This window comes from Vanacampus margaritifer, chromosome 20 (assembly GCF_051991255.1).
Source record: "Vanacampus margaritifer isolate UIUO_Vmar chromosome 20, RoL_Vmar_1.0, whole genome shotgun sequence".
In the NCBI taxonomy this organism is placed as follows: domain Eukaryota; kingdom Metazoa; phylum Chordata; class Actinopteri; order Syngnathiformes; family Syngnathidae; genus Vanacampus; species Vanacampus margaritifer.
This window is the reverse complement of record NC_135451.1, coordinates 10,660,041-10,683,621: the sequence shown is the minus strand read 5'-3', so window position 1 is coordinate 10,683,621 and position 23,581 is coordinate 10,660,041. Positions and strand designations below refer to the sequence as shown.

The window sequence follows — 23,581 nt, the reverse complement described above, 5'->3', positions numbered from 1 at the left end:
CTACAGTAGTAAGCGGACATTTGTTATAAAAAAATACACGGTTTGGTTGAACATTTTTGTGTTTAATTATTCTCAATGTTTAATTCTCTTTTGTGTGTCAGTTTTATAGAAAGTTTAAACTCGGAGTGACAAAGAAACAGCTTGAAGAAAGCACACATCTTATTAGGGGAACTGTGCAAGCGAGAGTGAGAACAGGCGCTAGGGTATACAAAGGGAAAAGTTTAAATGTCTTTAAAGTGTGTGGGAGAGTTATATATATATATATATATTAGGTTTTTCTATTTCACATTTCTAGTTCCCATTGTGGGTGGAAGTCAAAAAAAGAAGAAACACAAGGAGGAAAGTGAACTCGCAACAATGAAATTCAGACTGAATAATGACATTAATTATTATCATGTAATTTTAATTGTATTAAGATTTAGTCTGTGCCGTTTAGCGGGAGATCAATATTTCCATGCAGTGCCTTCACAGTTATTTAAATAGGATACCATAACACCACATCTTATTTAAAACATCCCATTAAGGCAGCTTGAAGTGTGGCTAAATGGCCTCCCAAACACAGTCTGTTTCGCTTCCTGCATGCTAATTTGAGACTTGTTTGAACTGTAATATGTAAATATTTAAAAGTAGCACAAAGTGGATAAACTTCAGTGTCCTTGGACAAGTCAAACATCTGCCCTCAGATAACTTTCAGCTGTGTTATTTATTTTACATATCACTATGTTCATTACGGTTACACAAGCTTTCAAGCAGATACTTTAATTAAGATCTTGTTTTCTGCATAACGATGAAGATATGCATTTTTGTGATTCCACACGTTTCTTGTTAGAGAAGCAGATACAAGTGGAATACCAAATTCCCTGAATAGGCTTTAAGTAAACTAAGCAATTTGGTTTTCTGTCTAATGGGAGTACGCATCTGAAAACTTCGTATCCTAGTTTAACTTAGTTGTTGAAGAGGGTCTTCTGCCCAGATTTAGTCATAACTGTTTTAATTGATTTATTTCCCCAGTAGAACTTTTATCTGTGGATGTGTCTTTGTGAGTGATGTCGCAATTTCTGCTAAGTGTCTGTAATCAATGATGTTTTTAAAATCTTATCGTCATGACTGGGATCTCATGACTGGGATCTCATCAATTTCCACAACAATGGGCCATTGTCTGTGGTTGAAGTGTCTGTAATCAATGATGTGTTTAAAGTCTTATCTCATGTCCGGTGAACTCCAGGTGGGCTGTTTGGAACCGCCCTTCAAGATAGTATAAAAAGGTTGTAAGTGTATGTAATCGACACACTTGCGAGAAGAATGCAGCCATTTGTCTGTAAACCTGCTTGTGTCCGGAATATTCTGTAAAAATAAATCCTTCGGAAGGACCTGTTCACCGATCTCCAGTCTGTATTCAGAAAATCAACATTCTCTCTACCCGAAAAACAACGAACACGCGGAAGACAAAGACTGTCTTCTAACATTGTACAGCAATTGTTCTTAAGTGCACTAGTGGAACGGCCATATCGTCAATATGTTAGAAAATGTGTGAACCAGTAGCAGGGTACATATCTCACACAAAGCTATTTGCGCTAGAGCGTATTTAATTATTTGATAGGGTATATCTGATTTTCTTATACTTATAAGCAAAAAAAAAAATCTGATTTTCCGTATCAATGTGAGCTTTCATTAAAATGTATTGTTACATGTTATACAGTATATAAATGTAGTTACAGAATTAATAGGACAAGGACTATGGGTGCTTAGTTGCCTGTCCTTATTTCCCTTTATGCCCAAAGTGCCCTTTTGTCAATGTATCAAACATACAAAGGTTGCAAAAGTTTCATGACAATGTGTTAGCTTTCACAATGGATGGAAACAATGAGAAAATAATCAGATTTGACTGGAAATCTACATGCCCCCATATTTATATTTTCCTACCCTTCTGATGGTGTCCGGCCACTGCGGTACCTCCTAGTGGACAAACATATGTTTGCCACGTTAGGATAAGCACATTGCTCATAATTATTTCATTTCCTTTCAGTCACTGCCATTAATTTACAATCGCAGTTACAATTTCATGAGAGTGATCTTTAGCCTGAACCAGGCAATGGAACTAATGAAGCCAGAAGACCTGCCGTAATTCACTCCCTAAATTACATTGTGAAGGCATATGACGTCACGATGAACGGATTTGGGGAAGGGCTACTTTGGCATCCAGTAGTAACATTTCTTACTTTTTTGTAACAGCATGTAGAGTATTCACTCTATATAAACAATAAAAATTGATATTTTTATAATAAACCTAAACACAAAAACTTGTGTTTTACAGTAGTAATTGAAGAAAAAAAAATCTGAAGAGCCGCTTGGGAGCTGAGCCATGAGAGCCGATCGCTAAAAAGAGCCGAGTCTGCCTTTTGAGGTAACCAGCTTGGGACTGACCCAGCCATATTCTCATTTTAAATCGCCACTCAACCATTTGAGCTTCACTGTTCTCGACTCTTAATACAATAAAAGTAGTTTTCTTTTTAAGTCATACTTATACAAAGATGTTCTGTCTTTGTTTTCCTTCACAGAAGTCTCCTCCCCTGTGCGTTGTTATTTTGTTTGGGCAACTGTTTGCCATTTGCCTCATCAATCCCTCTGCTCTTTTAGTGCACTACAGCAAACCACCCGATTCATCTGTTATCCACAGCAGTGTTTCCCAACCTTTGATTCAAGACGCCCATTTTGCATAAGAAAAATCCAAAGCAAAAGTACTGTAATAATGATGGTCTCGCCTCAATGCATCCACAAATTGATGTACTCAGTAGTCTGGCTCTAATGAAAACAAAGCGGATATAATCACAGGCATTCTTACTCTGTTGTATGATTGGCAACTGCTAGCATTTAAAGACACGGTTAAGTGAATTCAGAGATTTGTGTCGAAATACATTATCCGCGTTTGAGGGACGTAATTCAGTTCACCTGCAGTGACACTAACAAACGCTTAAATACAATGACCATTTCTTTTCAAATACTATCTATACAAAGTACTCATATATCATGAAAGAGAATACAATTCATATTTTTGAGAACATTTTCTCCATCTATTTTCTCCCAATTTACATCTCTACTTCCGCATTTTAACGAAACAAGAACATTTAGTGGTCTGGTTTTGTCCTTTCTTTTGAGTCACAACAGCGCAGGTGAAAACAATTCATCCCTATTTGCCTCATTGTCAATTCTGTCTGCTAAAAAAAAAAAAAAAAAACGCACAAAAAAAGAAAAAGAAAAGAAATAACTCTGCGATGTGGTGAGAAGCACTACTAAGAGGGCAAAGAAGCCTTGAGCTATATATAACAATATTTATGAGCTAGTGAAGCAGAAAAACTGAACCTTTTAAGGATACAAACGCGGTTTCAGGCAATAAAATGAAATGGAAAACTTTGGGACGCTCAATGTGCCCGGTGGTGCAGTCAGAAGTTATTGGTGAGTTGGATATGAGAATGTCAGATGTTGTATTTGCAACATCTGACATTCTGTGTATTTAGTTTTGGTTTGAAATTAAAGCTAGTAGCTAACTGACTAAGTGAATCCTCCATCGTACTGCTCAGTCTGAAAATAGCAGTAGCTATGACTGTCAACGTTGGTCCTGTTTTTGTATTGATTTGTATAAAGTTAACAAAAATCATGGTTCAAAATGTTATAATATCATGCAAAATTTACTTTTAAATTGCTTGTGTGCAAATAGTTAGGCCTGCGGAGCGGCTGCCCACTCATCAACTTTGAAATTAAGTCACCACGTTTCTGTAATTGTGTGAAATGTTACTTATTTACATAATAACCTCCTCCACAATGACTTTATCCGCCCCCTGAAACACTATGCAAAGCTGAAAGGTAAGCAGAGCAGCGTTGACTTTCCTTGGGCAGATTAGCATTTGCTAACACGGTGTCTGATAAGCACATACTTGGTTGCACAGAGAAGTTATCAATACCAAACACATTTGAAATACTTAATATGTACTATGCTATTTTTCTTGTCTTTCCAGCCGCATACCGCCCCCATATACCGATGGCCCAAACAGCAAACCCAGGTTTCCGTTACAATGACGATCAGTGTCGCATCACTTTCAACTCCTGAAAGGGGTTCATTTTGGTTGGACACAAAGCGTATGAAAAAGCACCACCAAAGTGAAGAACTAGGCGCATTTGATATGATACTGGGGGATCACAGAGTGTTGATTGCACTGTCATACTGTTTACATGATTTATGACCGGACCAGGAGCTCATAGTGAGCGATGATGACTTACTCAAGGCAACTTGAGCAACTGAACATGAACCCATCCAGAGGACCTAGCGTGCGTTATCAGTGAAATGGAAAAAGACAAGTTGTGAGCTGCTGATGATTATATGCGATGTCAATGACAAAAATATATAAATATATTTTTTATTCCTGGTGATATGTTTAGCGGTTTATATTGGTAAAATGGTGTTTGACTAGTAAAACAGAGTGATTTATGACAGGAGGTGAAACATTAACTTGCGAGGTGAACAGCCAGCAGTGTTCTTCTGTGTTCCACCAGAAGTCCACACGATTTTGACATTTACATTTTACTTATTAAATGTTATTTAAAATGAATAAATCCTCCACTGAATAAAGTCCAGTCCCCACTTACACCATTTCCTCCATGTCACTTTTAAAATGGCTAATGCTAGCTCTGGACAAGTTTGCTAGCTAAGCTCGCTAGCTTGAACGGCTCAAATCTACAAATGGCATCTTTCCACAGTAAAACTGTAATCCAGCAAAATATGTCATTTACTTCACTTACTAATTTTTTTTTATTTAAAATGAATAAATCCTCTACTGAATAAAGTCCAGTCTCCACTTACACCATTTCCTCCATGTCACTTTTAAAATGGCTAATGCTAGCTCTGGACAAGTTTGCTAGCTAAGCTTGCTAGCTTGAACGTCTCAAATCTACAAATGGCATCTTTCCACAGTAAAACTGTAATCCAGCAAAATATGTCATTTATTTCACTTACTAATTTTTTTTTATTTAAAATGAATAAATCCTCCACTGAATAAAGTCCAGTCCCCACTTACACCATTTCCTCCATGTCACTTTTAAAATGGCTAATGCTAGCTCTGGACAAGTTTGCTAGCTAAGCTCGCTAGCTTGAACGGCTCAAATCTACAAATGGCATCTTTCCACAGTAAAACTGTAATCCAGCAAAATATGTCATTTACTTCACTTACTAATTTTTTTTTATTTAAAATGAATAAATCCTCTACTGAATAAAGTCCAGTCTCCACTTACACCATTTCCTCCATGTCACTTTTAAAATGGCTAATGCTAGCTCTGGACAAGTTTGCTAGCTAAGCTTGCTAGCTTGAACGTCTCAAATCTACAAATGGCATCTTTCCACAGTAAAACTGTAATCCAGCAAAATATGTCATTTATTTCACTTACTAATTTTTTTTTATTTAAAATGAATAAATCCTCCACTGAATAAAGTCCAGTCCCCACTTACACCATTTCCTCCATGTCACTTTTAAAATGGCTAATGCTAGCTCTGGACAAGTTTGCTAGCTAAGCTCGCTAGCTTGAACGGCTCAAATCTACAAATGGCATCTTTCCACAGTAAAACTGTAATCCAGCAAAATATGTAATTTACTTCACTTACTAATTTTTTTTTATTTAAAATGAATAAATCCTCTACTGAATAAAGTCCAGTCTCCACTTACACCATTTCCTCCATGTCACTTTTAAAATGGCTAATGCTAGCTCTGGACAAGTTTGCTAGCTAAGCTCGCTAGCTTGAACGGCTCAAATCTACAAATGGCATCTTTCCACAGTAAAACTGTAATCCAGCAAAATATGTCATTTACTTCACTTACTAATTTTTTTTTATTTAAAATGAATAAATCCTCTACTGAATAAAGTCCAGTCTCCACTTACACCATTTCCTCCATGTCACTTTTAAAATGGCTAATGCTAGCTCTGGACAAGTTTGCTAGCTAAGCTTGCTAGCTTGAACGTCTCAAATCTACAAATGGCATCTTTCCACAGTAAAACTGTAATCCAGCAAAATATGTCATTTATTTCACTTACTAATTTTTTTTTATTTAAAATGAATAAATCCTCCACTGAATAAAGTCCAGTCCCCACTTACACCATTTCCTCCATGTCACTTTTAAAATGGCTAATGCTAGCTCTGGACAAGTTTGCTAGCTAAGCTCGCTAGCTTGAACGGCTCAAATCTACAAATGGCATCTTTCCACAGTAAAACTGTAATCCAGCAAAATATGTAATTTACTTCACTTACTATTTTTTTTTTATTTAAAATGAATAAATCCTCTACTGAATAAAGTCCAGTCTCCACTTACACCATTTCCTCCATGTCACTTTTAAAATGGCTAATGCTAGCTCTGGACAAGTTTGCTAGCTAAGCTCGCTAGCTTGAACGGCTCAAATCTACAAATGGCATCTTTCCACAGTAAAACTGTAATCCAGCAAAATATGTAATTTACTTCACTTACTAATTTTTTTTTATTTAAAATGAATAAATCCTCTACTGAATAAAGTCCAGTCTCCACTTACACCATTTCCTCCATGTCACTTTTAAAATGGCTAATGCTAGCTCTGGACAAGTTTGCTAGCTAAGCTTGCTAGCTTGAACGTCTCAAATCTACAAATGGCATCTTTCCACAGTAAAACTGTAATCCAGCAAAATATGTCATTTATTTCACTTACTAATTTTTTTTTATTTAAAATGAATAAATCCTCCACTGAATAAAGTCCAGTCCCCACTTACACCATTTCCTCCATGTCACTTTTAAAATGGCTAATGCTAGCTCTGGACAAGTTTGCTAGCTAAGCTCGCTAGCTTGAACGGCTCAAATCTACAAATGGCATCTTTCCACAGTAAAACTGTAATCCAGCAAAATATGTCATTTACTTCACTTACTAATTTTTTTTTATTTAAAATGAATAAATCCTCTACTGAATAAAGTCCAGTCTCCACTTACACCATTTCCTCCATGTCACTTTTAAAATGGCTAATGCTAGCTCTGGACAAGTTTGCTAGCTAAGCTTGCTAGCTTGAACGTCTCAAATCTACAAATGGCATCTTTCCACAGTAAAACTGTAATCCAGCAAAATATGTCATTTATTTCACTTACTAATTTTTTTTTATTTAAAATGAATAAATCCTCCACTGAATAAAGTCCAGTCCCCACTTACACCATTTCCTCCATGTCACTTTTAAAATGGCTAATGCTAGCTCTGGACAAGTTTGCTAGCTAAGATCGCTAGCTTGAACGGCTCAAATCTACAAATGGCATCTTTCCACAGTAAAACTGTAATCCAGCAAAATATGTCATTTACTTCACTTACTAATTTTTTTTTATTTAAAATGAATAAATCCTCTACTGAATAAAGTCCAGTCTCCACTTACACCATTTCCTCCATGTCACTTTTAAAATGGCTAATGCTAGCTCTGGACAAGTTTGCTAGCTAAGCTTGCTAGCTTGAACGTCTCAAATCTACAAATGGCATCTTTCCACAGTAAAACTGTAATCCAGCAAAATATGTCATTTATTTCACTTACTAATTTTTTTTTATTTAAAATGAATAAATCCTCCACTGAATAAAGTCCAGTCTCCACTTACACCATTTCCTCCATGTCACTTTTAAAATGGCTAATGCTAGCTCTGGACAAGTTTGCTAGCTAAGCTTGCTAGCTTGAACGGCTCAAATCTACAAATGGCATCTTTCCGCAGTAAAACTGTAATCCAGCAAAATATGGCATTTACTTCACTTACTAATTTTTTTTTATTTAAAATGAATAAATCCTCCACTGAATAAAGTCCAGTCCCCACTTACACCATTTCCTCCATGTCACTTTTAAAATGGCTAATGCTAGCTCTGGACAAGTTTGCTAGCTATGCTCGCTAGCTAGCTTGAACGGCTCAAATCTACAAATGGCATCTTTCCGCAGTAAAACTGTAATCCAGCAAAATATGTCATTTACTTCACTTACTAAAATTTTTTATTTAAAATTAATAAATCCTCCAGTGAATAAAGTCCAAGCGCCACATACACCATTTCTTCCATGTCAGTTTTAAGCTGGCTAATGCTAACTCGAGGTTGCTATTTTGCTAGTTTAAAAAACTCAAATCTACAACTGGCATCTCCACACAAATTAAAATTGCAATCCATCAAAATAATCCACATTTTTCCTAAATATCTACAGTTTGATTGTTTCTTTTCTGGAACAGTTACACTTTTTTGTATCCTAATTACATTATTTGTAAATGTTGTTTTGTTGGCTTTTTATTACAAAATATTTAGTGACCTTTTTTTAAATCTGAAAAATATTGGCACCAGGGGAAAAAAAATAATTAAAACTACTTTAAGCATTAAAAAAAAAGGGAATTTGAAAAACAAATAAAACAAAAACTAAAACTATTATAACTTCTGTCTATAGCTAGTCGAGCTGAAGCCAAGTTGGTACTGTGTAATGGAAAATGAGCATAGCCGTCCCTATGCTGTAGCTGCAGTGCATCCAACTAAATGCAAGATTCACTGTTTCAGTTTCAGTCGTACGCTCAGTTCTCATTTCTGAGACATTTGGAAGTTGGAACACAGATATGAAATGCGCCTTTCAAGCCCAAAAGATGCTAAACCTTTGCCTGCAGCTTCTACCTACTCTTTAAGAAAGAAAGGTTATGAAGGGGGGGGGATGCTCAGTTCCAAAACCAGGCAGGGCTAGCCATAGTTCTCCAGGTGGATTTACATTGAACAGGAGATCTGAAAGATGAAAAAGAAGTTGAATCTTGATGTGGATCCACGCGTGCCCACAAGTCCGTCAGTCACTCATTCAGTCAAAGCATTGCACTCCCTAAAGGCATGTTATCGGCAAAGGCTGTGTGCAGGGTGAATGTGGCTCTAATCCTCCAATTAATTCTCATTCCCCTCAAATGGATGACCCCTGAGAGTTTTCTTGACACTTCTATTAAAAAAAGTAAAAATGAAACACAGCATGAAGGTGAAACGAGAGGGATCTCTTTCTTCTGGCCCATCTCAATGGGAGTAAAGTTTTTTGGCAAGTGCTTAAGTCCTCTTTCTTATTTATTTTTTTTCTTCCTCCTGTCATGCGTGAAAAGAGTTGGGGGGGCGAGCTGGCATTCGGAACATAAAATGATCCTCTACAGTGGCGGGAAAATTTGGAGATAGAAATAGTAATTACATTTCTAATAGGTCCTTATCAGTGGCTCATGCAAGTGATCTGCATACTGCTATGTACACAAAAAGACTCAAATTGCTATTATACTGAACTGTCCAGTTGACATGACATCCCACGGTACTCTAAAATTCCATCTTCACTCCCAACTTCTCTTTTCTCTAACTGTCGCCTGTGCCATAGCATCTGTGTGATAGCTCAGCTGCACTCACTATGTCATAGTGCTTTTCCCGAAGCACGCTAGCGAAATAATTTCAATTCAAATCTCTGTTACAACAACTCCACAACAAAGTCTGTAGCAGAAAACGAGTTTGCGACACCTAGCTGATCTTATTCTTGTCTTGGCATAGCTAGATTAATGAATCAAATCTCCGAACCCCAACATTTAAGGCTAGCTGATTAAAATGCTGCTTAAGGATTTCACTTTCCTTTCTTTTCTTTGGTCCTTCCTCGGGTCTCGTGGCGGCCTCACGACTCTGGCTGGAAGTGTTCGGTTTAGGTGAACGGTATGGGATTTTTTTTAATAGGTTTTAGGTGAACTAATGAATACACACACACTCGCACATACTCACCCACATACAAAAAATAAAAATTTAAAATAAAAAAATAAAGGAGAGCAATGATGATGACATGTCAAATCGGTAAAATTACCAAATGAACAATACTGAGCTCTCCAGAAAAAGAAAAAAAAAGAAAAGAAAAGAAAAAAAAAAATGCTGCTTAAGGAGATACAGTGTTTTACATGCCTACCGTCAAGAAAAGGTTAATATGTCACACAGCTTCAAAAAAGGTTGTTGTAATCAGTCCAACGGCGCTAAACAAGGCAATGCAGTCACTATTATCCAACATTTTTTGCTCGGTGCAAGCAACTACTGGAAGCTGGTTTGTCATTTGTGCCAAATGTGTAATTGACATACCGTACACATGGCAAAAAAAACATGGGACCTGCGTAACATCGGTGCAAAACAATGGCGTCACCCTAATCCTATACGTAACACTGGTTGGGTATTGTATCATTTAAATGCCATCCCGACAAAAAAAGTTAACAGTATTTTTTCTCTAAACTTTGATTCAAGTGTTTTTGTATGTGATGCTGATGGTACTAAAAGGTGTAGTATTGATATTCAGTGAACATTTGTTATCCACCACGTCAATAGTACTATACACAGCCTTTTCTCAAAGGAAAACTAAACGACGGTATGTAGAGTCAATAGCACGCAGTAAAAAAAAAAAAAAAAAAAGGCAGCTTAGTGTTGCAGTCTGGCTGTTTACTACTTGGAAGCGCGCGTTGCTGGCGAGCTGACAAATTCGGGAGCTGCTGGATTAGATGACTGGCATAGGAATGGCTGTAGGTGCTGGATGCCTTCCAACAGGCTACTATTGGAGTTGACTGACTGTAGCCCAGGGGAACAGTGTACTTGGCTGTTAATGTTTGTTTTTTTTTCTTTCTTTTTTTATTTATCTGCAGACCAAAATTACATACTGGTAAAGTGGGATCATTGGACGGGCCGTGAAAAGTCATGACAGCTGCCTATTTTAGTATAATTTTAAATTAGTCCTCCTAAACTGGCACCGTTGCCAGCAACGATCATGCAATACATAAAAAGCCTAAATCGTATTTATTTTAATTGGCCCATGAATAACCCCTCTGCATAGCATGATGTGTGTGTGTGTGTGTGGGGGGGGGGGGGGGGGTTCTATCATAGTCATACTCTAAATGTCAACATAACTGTTGTACTGTACGGTAAGGGTATAGCAGTTGCTCCTGTCATCCATTTTTCAAGGCCCCACAACATGACCAAAAATAAATAAAAATTGACATGGCTCACAAGGCAGTAAAGTACAAAATATTTATGACTCAAATAATGCAATCTATTTTCAAAACACGAGTCAGAGGTGGCAAATCCAGGTCCAGAAAGTAAAAAACCCTGCTATAGTTTGTCTTTAGCCCCAGGTACTAGCTAGCTTCCTGAGGGCTTGTTTACCTGCTAGGGAGCTAGCTAGCCTACCACAGTTTGGCTTTAGCCCCAGGTGCTAGCTAGCTAGCTCCCTAGCTATCTTAGGGTGGCCACTTCCATAAGGTCAAAAAGGAGGACATATTTTAAAAAATTGTGTTAAAAAAAAGTGTTCCCTCGCTATAACACAGTTCACTCTTCAAAGGCGGCCAAATTAGCATCCGGTTTAGGGTTGTGCGCAGGAGGCCGGACTCATCGCTGAAAAGTAGGACTGTCCGGCCTAAATCCGGACGTCTGGCCACCTTAAGATAGCTCCCCGGGTGCTTGTTTACCTGTCAGGGAGCGAGCTAGCCTGCCACAGTTTGGCTTTAGCCCCAGGTGCTAAGATAGTTAGCTCCCTAGCTAGCTCCCCGGGTGCTTGTTTACCTGTCAGGGAGCGAGCTAACCTGCCACAGTTTGGCTTTAGCCCCAGGTGCTAAGATAGTTAGCTCCCTAGCTAGCTCCCCGGGTGCTTGTTTACCTGTCAGGGAGCGAGCTAGCCTGCCACAGTTTGGCTTTAGCCCCAGGTGCTAAGCTAGTTAGCTCCCTAGCTAGCTCCCCGGGTGCTTGTTTACCTGTCAGGGAGCGAGCTAGCCTGCCACAGTTTGGCTTTAGCCCCAGGTGCTAAGCTAGTTAGCTCCCTAGCTAGCTCCCCGGGTACTTGTTTACCTGCTAGAGAGCTAGCTAGCTAGCACGAAGGGCTAAAGCCAAACTGTGGCAGGGTTTTTACTTTCTGGACCTGGATTTGGCATCTCTAATTAAATTTCAGAAGAAAATATATTTTGACGTAACTGAATGAATAAAAATGGTCAGCTTACTGTATAGTATGCCTTTTTTTTGTGCCAGAAGTATATCAAATTGCGTATTTAATCAATTGAAGTAAAAAAAAAATAATTGTTTAAGTGGCCCTTGGCATTCTTCCATTTTTCTGTACGCCATCCTCGTACTAAAAGGTTTGGCCACCCCTGCTGCATGGTAAGTCTGACTTCAACAATGACGTGCTGCATGTTTGACCCCCCCCCCACCCCCGCTTATAAATACCTCTGTCCACCCCCAAGTATCTTTGGCACAAGATTCCACTTCCTTTTTTCCTCCCACCCGTGTAATAACTAGACTTGTGAAATACAAGGCACCTCTTACTTTCACACAATACTTGGCTGTAGTTCATTTGTGACAGCTTCATTTCACTGTTTCCGTATCTCTTCAACAAGTGGAGGAAGGCAGAAATTTAGGCGAACAGTTTATCACCAGCCAGCATACATGGCGTGATGCTCAGTCGAAGGGATTTAAAGCCACTGAAGGCTGGAGGGTAGTTCCGCCGGTGATCTACCTCTGTTTTAAATCAGAGCTCATGCTGGGACGACACAATGGGAACGTGATAAATGAAAGGCAACAGTATGGTTGCAGATGCGACATAAATTCTTTTTTGCTGCTGTCGTGTAGGCTGTATATTTTCCCAACTAATCTCGGGCCAGCTTGTAATATTTCTTTGGAGTTACTGCCACTATAGTCGTGGTGATGAACACCGGCGTTATTTATACAAGAGAGGCGTCTTCTTTGAGTGCTATGCCTCTAAATTCTTCAAGGGGAAGATCGTCTTTATCAGAGGTCACCAGCATGATGCCCACCGGCACCTGGTAGCCCGTAAGGAGTGTTCAAAAAAATAATGGGAGATAATGATTTCCTTGGAAAGTGATAGAAGTGATCATTTGAAAATGTAAACACTGTATTTATATGTTAAATCATTGTTGATAATAATTGTAAGAAGTCATTAACATGATCAGTATGTTCAGAGATGAGAAAAACAGCATGTCCTGCAATATTGGTTTTATTAACATAATCCTTTCTTGACCTTTTTTTTCCCCTATCAACATTATTTCTGGTAGTTCAGCTACTCAAATTCAACTTTATCACCTAAGTTGATTTAAATCAGTAACGTGCAGTGAGCTCTAAAGAGGACACTCAGCCTGACCTCGAGATACAAGATGCCATACATTCAAACTATTTTAACACATGCCTCCTCTGTATGGGTAGAAAATGAAACAAAAAAACATTACTCTCTTTTGAAGTCTTAAATTTTTTGCTCCGCAACCTTTTTTTTTTTTTTTTTTAACTTCTACTACTGGGTTCGTACCCATCGCCTCCGGTGCGACAGTTAAAAATTTGCCACTCAGCTAAAGTTCTGGGCCACCGTCAGCCAGTACGCGGTCTGCCAGCCACAGTAAACGTTGCAGTGCACTCCCATTTGCCGCACAACGAAAAACTGACAATTTCAAACCAGCCCGGACGCCCGGAAAGAATGTAATAAAGTTTAAAAGCACAATTCTTCACAAAATCAAGCTAGCAATAGCAATGCCAAACACCATGTCAAGTGAAACAGCAAGTGTAAAAGCACAATTCTTCACAAAATCAAGCTAGCAATAGCAATAGCAATGCCAAACACCATGTCAAGTGAAACAGCCAGTTAATCGAAGCACATCCACAAAGCCAATCTTTCCTTTTGCACCATTCTTTGTGAAAAGTACCAATAATTATGTGTCCCTTACTTTGTTGAAGATCCTGTAGATAAGGCGTTGGTCTCCTATCCTTCAAAAGATGGCGTTTTCCCTCAAAAGAAAGACGTGAAAATTGTTTTATATTCTCCAGAGCGGCGTCATTTTACAGCTTTGCTGTGCACTAAGTGTGTTTTGAATTCACGTACGCACGTTCGCATAGGAATAAGACAGCGACGTAAACATAGATTGCGTAGCGATCTACCTGTTTGCGTAAAGGACTTTTCTACTGGGAAACTTACTACGCATGCGCGAACACACATCGCTATGCGGACAGGGCTGGGAAAGCACAGTAATGGCGTGCTTTCAGTAGGTTAATTTTTGCAGCATTTTTGCCTGCAGGCCAGACGAAATGAGTCATTTTTAATTGAGCTATGAAAATCATCAAATGTTGTCACTTTTAAATCTATAGGTAGTGTAGGCTTTCTGAAATAAAATAAATAATTAAATAAATAGAAAAAGCCAAACGGTTATAACTTTCATTTGAGCCTGAGCCTTGCCTATCCTGACCGCACATCACTGATTTAAATCATAGGACAAAACTTCAAACTAATTTCTAAGTGTAAGTAATAAGACAGCAGGAAAGCCAACGTGTAAATGAAAATATTTTATGTACAGAATAATTTTTCCCGTCATTTGCTAGATACCGTAAGCATACCTCCTCTGTCTGTATTTAGTCATTGTCACAATGTTAATGTCAAAAACAAATAATTATACTAAATCATATTTATTCATTATAATTGTACTGGGCACAGTCTTTGCTTCACATGAAATGCTATTTGAGCATTGTGGTTTATTTCTTGACCGATTAAAGTGTAACTGTCAAATTGTAATTTTGTACGGCAATGTAATTATGACTTAGATCAACATAAAAATAAAAAATAAAAATAAATAGCAACTATATGACGTGGTATGGAAAAATGGATGCATTTTAAACATGCTGGGTCACATTGACTTGTGAGCATTTTGGTGTACCAAAGAATAAAATAGGATTCCTTCTTGAACTCATTTATTAAAAAATATGTTTCTGTTGCTTGCATCGGATACTATGAAATGCAATCTAACAGTTTTTAGAAACCTCCTCCATTCTTAAAACTAGTATGCTGTACTTTTAGTGGACATATTGCTTCTACTGTATCGAGAGCTTCTCAAATACTTCTTTGACTGAGGGAAGTGTTTCATTATCAGCTGCCTAAAGTAAGTCTGGAACTTTTTCCCAACAAAAGTATAAAAGATAGGACTGACGCAAAAGTAGATGTAAGCAAAGTTACGCGTTACGTGAAGGGCGTAGCTCCTTTTCCGTTCCTGCTCGCAATCTGGGGATCCGTCGTGTATGAGGAGGACGATGTTGAACGGGGTCCAGCAAATAAAAAACAGCATCACGATGACGAATACCAGCTTCACCGTCTTGAACTTGGTCACCAATTTTGATGACATGACAGTGATGGCGATTCTAACGTAGGAGTAAACGATAATTGCCAGCGGGGAAAGGAAGAAAAGTAACAGGTGTATGTAAAACCCAGATCTTCTTACCAGAGACACATCTATGGAAGGAAAATCTCCAGGATATTCTTGACAGTATGTATTATTGTGAATGTAATTCATGAAAGTAGAGTGGAGAATCATTGGCTTAATGCATGCCAAACTGCTCATCAACCAAACCGCAAAGCAGGAGATGAAAGCGTAACTTTGGTTCCTCATTCCAGACGTGCTCAAGTAGTAAACGACAGCGAGGTGGCGGTCAAAGGTCAAAAGAGTCAAAAACAGGACGGAACTGTAGAAGCCCAGGTAGTAGACGGTGCCTACTATCTTGCACATAACTTTGCCGAAGATCCAGTCGGAGAGCTGCATGTAAACGCCGAGAAACGGAAGGCTGCTCGTGAAGATCAGGGAGGACATCACCAGATTTAAAAGCAAGATGTTGGTAACGGTGGTCACCTTCTCAAACCTAGAAGGATTAGATCGAAAAATTAGTCAGGATGTATCTGTGTAAACATTGGTTCATTCATAAACCAAGGTCATGTTTCTCATTCAAATGAATGGAAATACAATTAATCCGTCCCAGCCCATAAACCGAGTTTTACTTACCTTAAAAACGGAAACAAAAAAAGAAAACAATGTAGCACAATAAAGAAATAAGTAACACACTGTTATAAAGAAAAACACACAAAATGAACATGACAGCTGTCTGTTGCTCATTAATTTTAACAAAGGAAGGAAACATAATAACAGGGAAATTAGCATTCAGGTGATTTTTATTTTGTCTGTTTTCAATCCTGGTAATATTGTCTTTTCCTAGAAAAGAATAAAAAATAAAAAGTAATTTAAAAGATGAATTGCTCTGTTAGTCAATTTGCTCCAAATTGCTTTGCATCATCCTAACCCTTTTTTTTTTAAAAAAAGTATTTTTTTGATTACCTCACTCACACTCTCACCAGCAAGCATTTTCTCTCTTTTTTTCTCAGGCTAATTAAGATCAACAAAAGCAACAACAACGACGACACAGTATCCTACCTCATTTGCACTGCATGAGAGGCAACAACCCGAGAAGAAGCACCACACAGATCTTTCCACTTTTCTACTATATGACAAGTGAGACCTTCAAAATAAAAGTGCACTGTATAATAACACAATTTCACAACACTTAATTGGATCGCGTGATTGCTTCTTAAACGTTGCACTCAAACACGCAAAAAATTGTTCAAGCATGACTGCCAAATAGGCCGATATAGCTAAACAAAAGTGCGGTGAAACTGTTATGATACTAATGTGCTTTTATTTTGTAGGACTGACTTTTGACAGGATGTTACTTTGGGAGGCTTGTTATTGACTTGATTTTGTCGAAGAGGGTCCATCTTTAATTTCAAAATACGTATTTGAAATTGTTTCGATGAAAAGGATAAAATAATTAATTGAGCGAAGCAGCATTAATAATATCACCAAACTATTGATAGCTAGGATGCTGATGATACATTATGTTTAAAATATAACTGAGGAGGTAGAATTATTCAATTAACTTATCTGCTTTCCAGCAAGGTTATTTGACAGATTTATAAAGTCATGACTAACTCTAAAATTTTCATTTGCCATAAGGCAAAAAGTTGTGTTTTTTTAATACGATGTTGCTATTATTTATTTGGTTACAAGCATGCCTGAAGCCAACTGCAATCTTTTATTTATTTTTTTGTTATCTTGGTTGGTGTCACGCACGACGATGACCCTTTTCCAATTACTCAAAAAATAAAAATGTAACCTTAACATACTGACTACAGCTGAATAGATACAACCCAAGTGTTCGCATTAGTTGGATTTAATACTTGCAAAAATGTTTGGAAGGTGCTGGAGAAGCAACAAAACACTGAAAACAGACATTGAACGTCTAGATAAAGAAAGACAGCAACAGTTAACGACAAAAACACTGTGAGAGTGTAAAGTAGTCCGGGGTAAAGTTACAGTTTTATGGACAGATGAGTGAAGATGAATTTTTAGCAAAGTGTAAGGAAAGCAGAGAAAGAAATTGTCTGTTCATGAGCCAAACAACTCGGGTAACGTCAAGCTTGGCTTTTTACCTGCTTAAGATAAGACTGAAGGGAGTAATCCCCAACAAATAACTGAAAGAGGCTGTTGGGAAAGCCTGGAAGAAGCGGCACAGGAGACGAAAGTTTCATGAAGTTTAAAGGTCACAGTCGTGCAAGCAGATTTGCAACTACTCAATGTTCACATTATTAATTAATCTTCTTCACTACAGTTTATTTCACGTTCGTTTTCCGTTACTTTCTTGCCGTTTCGTTATAAATAATGCCATCTGGAGGCTGGTGTATCTCACTCTGCTTCATCTATCCTTCCTTCCTTTAGTCTTTCCTCTGGTCTCTTGAGGTTGTCCCTAATCTGTTGGAATTTAGTGGAATTGGTGAAAGATTTTGGTTTTGTAACTGTGGGTGGTAGGGTGGTGTCTGGTTTGTGATGGATTTCACTTTGTTTCATCTTTCTTTCCTTTGATCCTTCCTCTGGTCTCCTGACAACTTCACGACTCTGGCGGGACTCTGAAGTATCCGGTTAAGGTGAAGTGTTTGGGATTTTTAAACAGGTTTCAGGTGAATTAAAGAGCGCAAGCTCACGCTTGCACGGGGGGAAAAAAAGGGGAAAAAAAAGAAAGAATGCCATCTTCATATTCTTTTGAGATGCAGATGTAAATACCTGGAAATAAACGCTGAACGGTTAAACTCGTGTTTCCAATTATAGCAGTTCACTTCATTTTGCCTCAACTGCTTCAAGACTCCATTAATCAACAATCAATTCCACACAATTGAACACATTCTTAACGATCAATTAATCGATTATTATGCCCGGCCCTGGTGTTAACGAGCCATGTTACCGCGGCAATCATCCATTTTATGTGTGACATGAAGCTTTTAAGCTGCTTAAATGTCTTTCACTTTCCAGACTCCTGCCGTAGTGAAAGATTTTATACACGAGGTCCTTGGTTTCTTCCATTCCTGAGGCGGCGATATACCCTGAATTTGAATATTATAAGTCAAAACTCGTCTCGAACTTGAGCTATCATTAACCCACGCTGATCTTTAAAATCAATGGAGTCTATTTAGTGAGTCACACTAATAGTCCTTCAGTTTGACCAAGGAACGGGCATAAAGTGGTCATTATACTTTGTTTGCTACCCATTTGTCTTTTATATAATTACATGGGCAAACTTGAGCTTTGAGGGGTTTCATTTTGAATTGGATATATGAAGACCGCCACCAAATTTTATGATGCCTGAAAGTATGAGTATGAAATGCTCAAATGTGGAGTGGCACACTCAAAAGTAATGCCTTGCCTTCATACTTGACAGTTGTTTATCTTATTTGATTGAATTTCTGTATGAGGAGCTATCTGTACATTTTTTCCTATGGGAAGACACAAACTGCCACTTTGCACTCCAACAATTAGCCAATTGGAGTCCATTAGTGTAAATTGTACCGTGTATATATATATATATATTTTTTTTTTTTCTTTATATATAAATATTTTATAAATATATATATATATATATATATATATATATATATTTTTTTTTATATATAAATATTTTATATAAATATATATATATATATATATATATATATATAATATATAAATATATAAATATATATATATATATATATATATATATATATATATATATATATATATATATATATATATAAGCAATAATAAGTACACAGTGGCCCATACATTTTAATACTTAAAACTAATAATTTCCTACTACATCAGTTTTTCATCTAAAAAGGTTCACTCACCGATAGATGATGGTCAGGACAAGTCCGTTGCCAAAGAGATTGAAGAGAAACATGAAGTAGTAAAGGATGGACAGCCGAGCTCCCACATAGTTGTCAACATCCCGATTACACGGCGCAACAAATGTGGCCGGATCATCACTGTAATTATCGTAGTCATAATCATACGTTGTTGTCTCCATCTGTAAAAAATAGATATTAGCAATATTTATCTAATAGAATGTGAAAATGAGGTAGGAGGGACCAAATCATCAAATCTACCAAACACAACTGAATAACCTTCAGGGGGGAGGGGGGAGGGGGGGGGGACTTCTTGTGAAAAAGGCACACATTTGTTTGAATGAATATAATGCTAAGTAGAGCTGACTTACCGTCTGGCCTTGTCCTTGTTGTCTGACTCGGAGGACTCCAGCGAAGCAGTGAGCTGACTCACAGTGACTTCAAGTCACCCTATGATAAATCAGACAGCAAGGGGAAGGAAGTATCTCAGAATAATGTGGCTTTTTGTGTACGCGTGTGACTTCTGTTTGGTTTGATGGGAGATATATATATATATTTTAAGTTTTATCTATCTCTCTATCTATCTATCTCGCTAACTAGCTAGCTATCAAGCTAGTAGCTAATAAATATGGCTATTTGTATGGAGGGCTGAATACTTATGACCCCAACAGTGGGTGGACTATTAAATGTACCTATTTCTAGCTAAATTAATAACTTATATTGAGCATGATAAGTTCAGCGTCTGCGTGAAATATAAATAAGATGGACCAAAACCCCTCAAGCAACAATATTTATTGTCATATAAAATACATTTGTAAACAAAAGAAAAACATTGCAATGCAATGCAATCATATCTTCCGACTATCAACAAACATTTACTTACTGATATATAGATAAATAATGCCCAACAAAATCCAAATTACAACTTATCATCTCAGGATATATTACAAATACATTTATGGCTTTGGGGAAGTACTCCAAAGTGATAAACATATACAAAGGCTATTCATAAGTCATTGCACTGCCGGGATAGAAAAAAAGAAAATCAATACAAATGAGCAACTAAAGGCAAAGTTTTGAGAATATATCAATATAACAATTATGGCTTTCAAACTCAGTCACAGTGTACGATAAATGGAGGGGAAATGAAACGCATAAAACTGCTATTCAAGTTGTTTCGCTAATAAGATTTAGAATAATAGTTATATAATATAGTCAACATTATTTGTCGGTGCAAAAATAGGATGGTCAGGATGGACATACATGATTACACGAGTGTCACTTTGTGCTTCTAAAGGTTTCTTTGACCTGCTGTTCATCCGGTTGAACATTTCAATATCTATCTAATATTTGCCCTCATGCACACCAAAAAAATGAAAAACGTCTGGAATAGTTCACTATTCTTTGGGGACTACTTTGAAACTTGCCAACTCTGACAAAATGTACCATATGAAAGTGAAAAGCATCATTTAAAAAGCGGCTTCCTGATGCACGAACCCCGGAGAGAGACGCTTGTTAGGATTGTTATCCCACAAGACATTTTTTGACAGTTCCAAATGACAGTTTTGTGCTGACGTTTTGTCCCAAACCTCTTTCCTGTGGAAATTGAGAAAAGAGCCAGTTGTTCCAAGGCAACTAAATTTAATCTGCTCAATTTCAGTTTGAGCCAAATTTGTCCTGCTCCTTGCAAACGGATTATTTTGCTGCCTACGTCTGTAGTTAAATATGTGCTTCTTTTTTTGTCTGGAGTAGCTAACATGAATGCTAAATGCAGCTACCTGCATCTGTGTGAAATAACTGCTGTTATGTCTTGACAGCTGTAAATGTCTAAGTTTATCTGAAAGATCTCGGAAGCGGCATGTGATTCCACTCTAACCAGCTTTGAGTCCATCGAAAAATAATGAAGCAGAAGTAATGCATACATATCATCAGATTTAGCTAGAAGGCTACATTGCTGATGACGGCGGCTGTAACTCACCAAGTCACATTACAGGTTGTAACATAAAACATCACACAAATTAGATGGAAAAAATTGTGAATTGTGGGTTGAACTTGAGTAAACTAAAGTGAACGCACACTGTTAGTGGAGGAAAGGGGCCAAGACTTTTGAGCTCCTCCTTTGGCTTTAGCCCCTGGTGCTAGCTAACTAGCTAGCTAGCTAGCGCCCTGGTAAACGAGCTACATGGGCGCTAGCTAGGGAGCTAGATAGCTAGCACTACAACTGAAACAATTAGCGATAAGGGCTAAAGCCAAACTGTGGCAGGGTTTGTACTTTCTGGACCTGGATTTGCCACCTCTACTGTTCTTGCCTTTGAACTGAGCACACACAAAAAACTGTCGAGTTTTTCAGTGAATAACAGATGATAAATTCCTCTTCAAAAATCAGTGCCAAACCACAAATATAGGGGAGGTGACTGTATATCAATGGGCGATGATGTCCCAGTTGGATTCCAATTACATTGTCAGACCCAGAATGGAAATGTAACATAATTGGTTCAATGGATTAGGAATGTCTGACTACTAGAACTATGGGAAGTTGGACTATGTACATTCATGTGGGCTGTTATGGCAACCACCTTATGCACAGGTGTCATTATTCTATTCAATTCAAATAACACTGGAAATTACTGTAAATATATATGGCCACTATATGAAGAAAAAAACGGAATGTGTTTATTTGACTAAAAAAATCAGAAAAGCAGACATTTAGAATGTGTGCTAAAAAGCTATTTTGTTCAGCAGGTAACAGGCCCCTATTTAAAATATGAAAAGATGTACATTTAATAAAATAAATTTTGCGCGTACGTTCAAACCTACTTAACTCATTTGCTCCCAAAAAGTATAAATATGTTCTATTTTAAATATTACCATGCTCCCAAAGACGTATTTATATGTTTTTTTAAATATATTTTTTTGAGCGGGTGAAGCAATGGTAGTTATTACAGAAACGGCCAGCGGGTGGCAGCAGAGTAGAAGAGATCAACCAGGGTCATGTTGTAACAAGCTGCTTTCCCCACTGATATGTGAATAATGATGAAAGTTAGCTTCTAATGCTATTTGCTGCAAAACAGAAACAAATAAAAATGTACTTTTTTTTTTTACCTGATGAAATTAGAGAATCTAATCTTTCTTTTGGTAGGTTCCATGTTTTTATAGCAATAGAACACAATATTCTGTGGGCTTTGCAAAATCAGTCAAAATCCAGTAAAACAGCCGGGAGCGAAGGGGGTTGCTTCAATGAAAATGGCTGGGAGTCAATGAGTTAAATACGTCCGAACGTACTCGCCAATCCAAAATGCTTAATGAACACTGCATAAACTTGCTCCAACTGAAGAGTAGAATCAGTATCGCAGGACACCCCCACCCCCACCCCCTCCCCTCAGCTGATGTTTTGACCATGATTTCTGTAACTATGAATCATGCGCCACCCATTTTCGGTTTGACTCAACGTAACGAGGTTATTTCTGCCTCCAGTGTTGCTGTGCCGCGCGCAACGTGCTTCTGCAGGAGTCAACAGGCACACATGAATCAGTGATACAGTAAACGGCCTCTGGATAACACGTGGGTGTTCGAGCCAGTGGCGCTTGTGTCCCACGCTGCTGTGAATGCCATCAGATATTGGGTCCTTTGCTGTAATGTTCCCTTAGGTTGTAGGTCTGATAACACATGGATAGGTCACATATCCCCGGCGTCCCTGGATTACCCCTTTTACCGGGATCTCCGGGGGGGCCTGGTTTGCCAGGAATTCCTTGGTTGCCTGGCTGTCCAATTCCATCAAAGCCACGAGGACCTCGAGCACCTTTAGTTAAAAAAAAAAAAAGGAATGAAAAAAGGATAAAAACACAGACGACTGGCCTACTTGTTTTTTTGCATAATTGATGGAGCAAATTTTGTTTCCATTTGATTAACTGTTATGCAAAAAAACGCAAATACATAACATCACCAAACAATCTTATGTAAGCGCTCACAAAAAGCGTCTGCCCACATATTTGTTAAAAATGGAACGTCCTTGATGCATTTCCATTAAAAGTGAGCTCAGATGTCAGAAAGCTGTGGTGAGTTGCTGAAACATTTGCAACGCAAATTACAAATGCAGTAATGGCTGTAGGCTAGTCAAAGGAGAAGATGATTCTATGATTTTGACATACCTAGCTGTCCGGGTGGTCCTGGGCGTCCTTGGTGACCCTCACCTTTGCTGCCCTTGAACCCTCTTCCTCCTATGTCACCTAAGGACGAATCATGTCTACTTAAAAATCAAATGTCACAAAAGTAAATTGCTTTAAAAGTCCCAATGAATTGGATATTTTCCACCATTTGCTCCCAAAAACGTATATAAACGTTCTATTTTGCATATTGCCATGGTCCCAAAAACGTATTTATGCGTTTTGTTTTTCTTTCTTTTGTTTTTTTAAATCATACAGAAGGCTTTGATGCAGCCTCTGACCTGAAGATGATGCTTAAAGCAATGGTAGTTAATGCAAAAAAAAAAAACGGCCAGCAAATGGCAGCAGAGTATAAGAGATCAACCAT

The 23,581-nt window shown here is 37.9% G+C and overlaps 2 protein-coding genes and 1 long non-coding RNA gene across 4 annotated transcripts in view; all 3 read right to left on the bottom strand.

Annotated features, from left to right (window-relative positions):
- LOC144040472 (uncharacterized) overlaps positions 1-13,933 on the bottom strand; it is a 118,293-nt gene extending 104,360 nt beyond the window's left edge. For both annotated transcript variants that reach the window (XR_013289744.1, XR_013289743.1), the window contains exon 1: positions 13,752-13,933. This is a non-coding gene — a long non-coding RNA (uncharacterized LOC144040472). The remainder of the gene's footprint in view (positions 1-13,751) is intronic.
- A 919-nt stretch (positions 13,934-14,852) lies between these two features.
- Positions 14,853-19,470, bottom strand: LOC144040467 (C-C chemokine receptor type 1-like). Its single transcript, XM_077554664.1, has 3 exons — positions 19,423-19,470; positions 19,055-19,233; positions 14,853-15,705 (listed from the first exon to the last, which is right to left on the bottom strand). Exons 2-3 carry the CDS (start codon positions 19,231-19,233, stop codon positions 14,853-14,855), a joined length of 1,032 nt encoding a protein of 343 aa, XP_077410790.1. The 5' UTR covers positions 19,423-19,470.
- Positions 19,471-22,458: 2,988 nt separating this feature from the next.
- Positions 22,459-23,581, bottom strand: part of LOC144040375 (uncharacterized) — a 42,653-nt gene continuing 41,530 nt past the window's right edge. Inside the window, exons 28-29 of the mRNA XM_077554523.1 lie at positions 23,200-23,277; positions 22,459-22,850 (exon numbers count right to left, since the gene is read on the bottom strand). Coding sequence (XP_077410649.1) covers positions 22,663-22,850; positions 23,200-23,277 — 266 coding nt within the window. The 3' untranslated portion in view covers positions 22,459-22,662. The remainder of the gene's footprint in view (positions 22,851-23,199; positions 23,278-23,581) is intronic.

What these genes read in the sequence shown, in the direction of transcription:
- LOC144040467 (XM_077554664.1), bottom strand. Translation starts at nt 19,233, where the DNA reads ATGGAGACAACAACGTATGATTATGACTACGATAATTACAGTGATGAT. An exon ending in GTCCTGACCATCATCTATCG is followed by an intron (nt 15,706 to 19,054) that starts GTGAGTGAACCT and finishes TAATCCTTCTAG; the next exon opens with GTTTGAGAAGGTGACCACCG.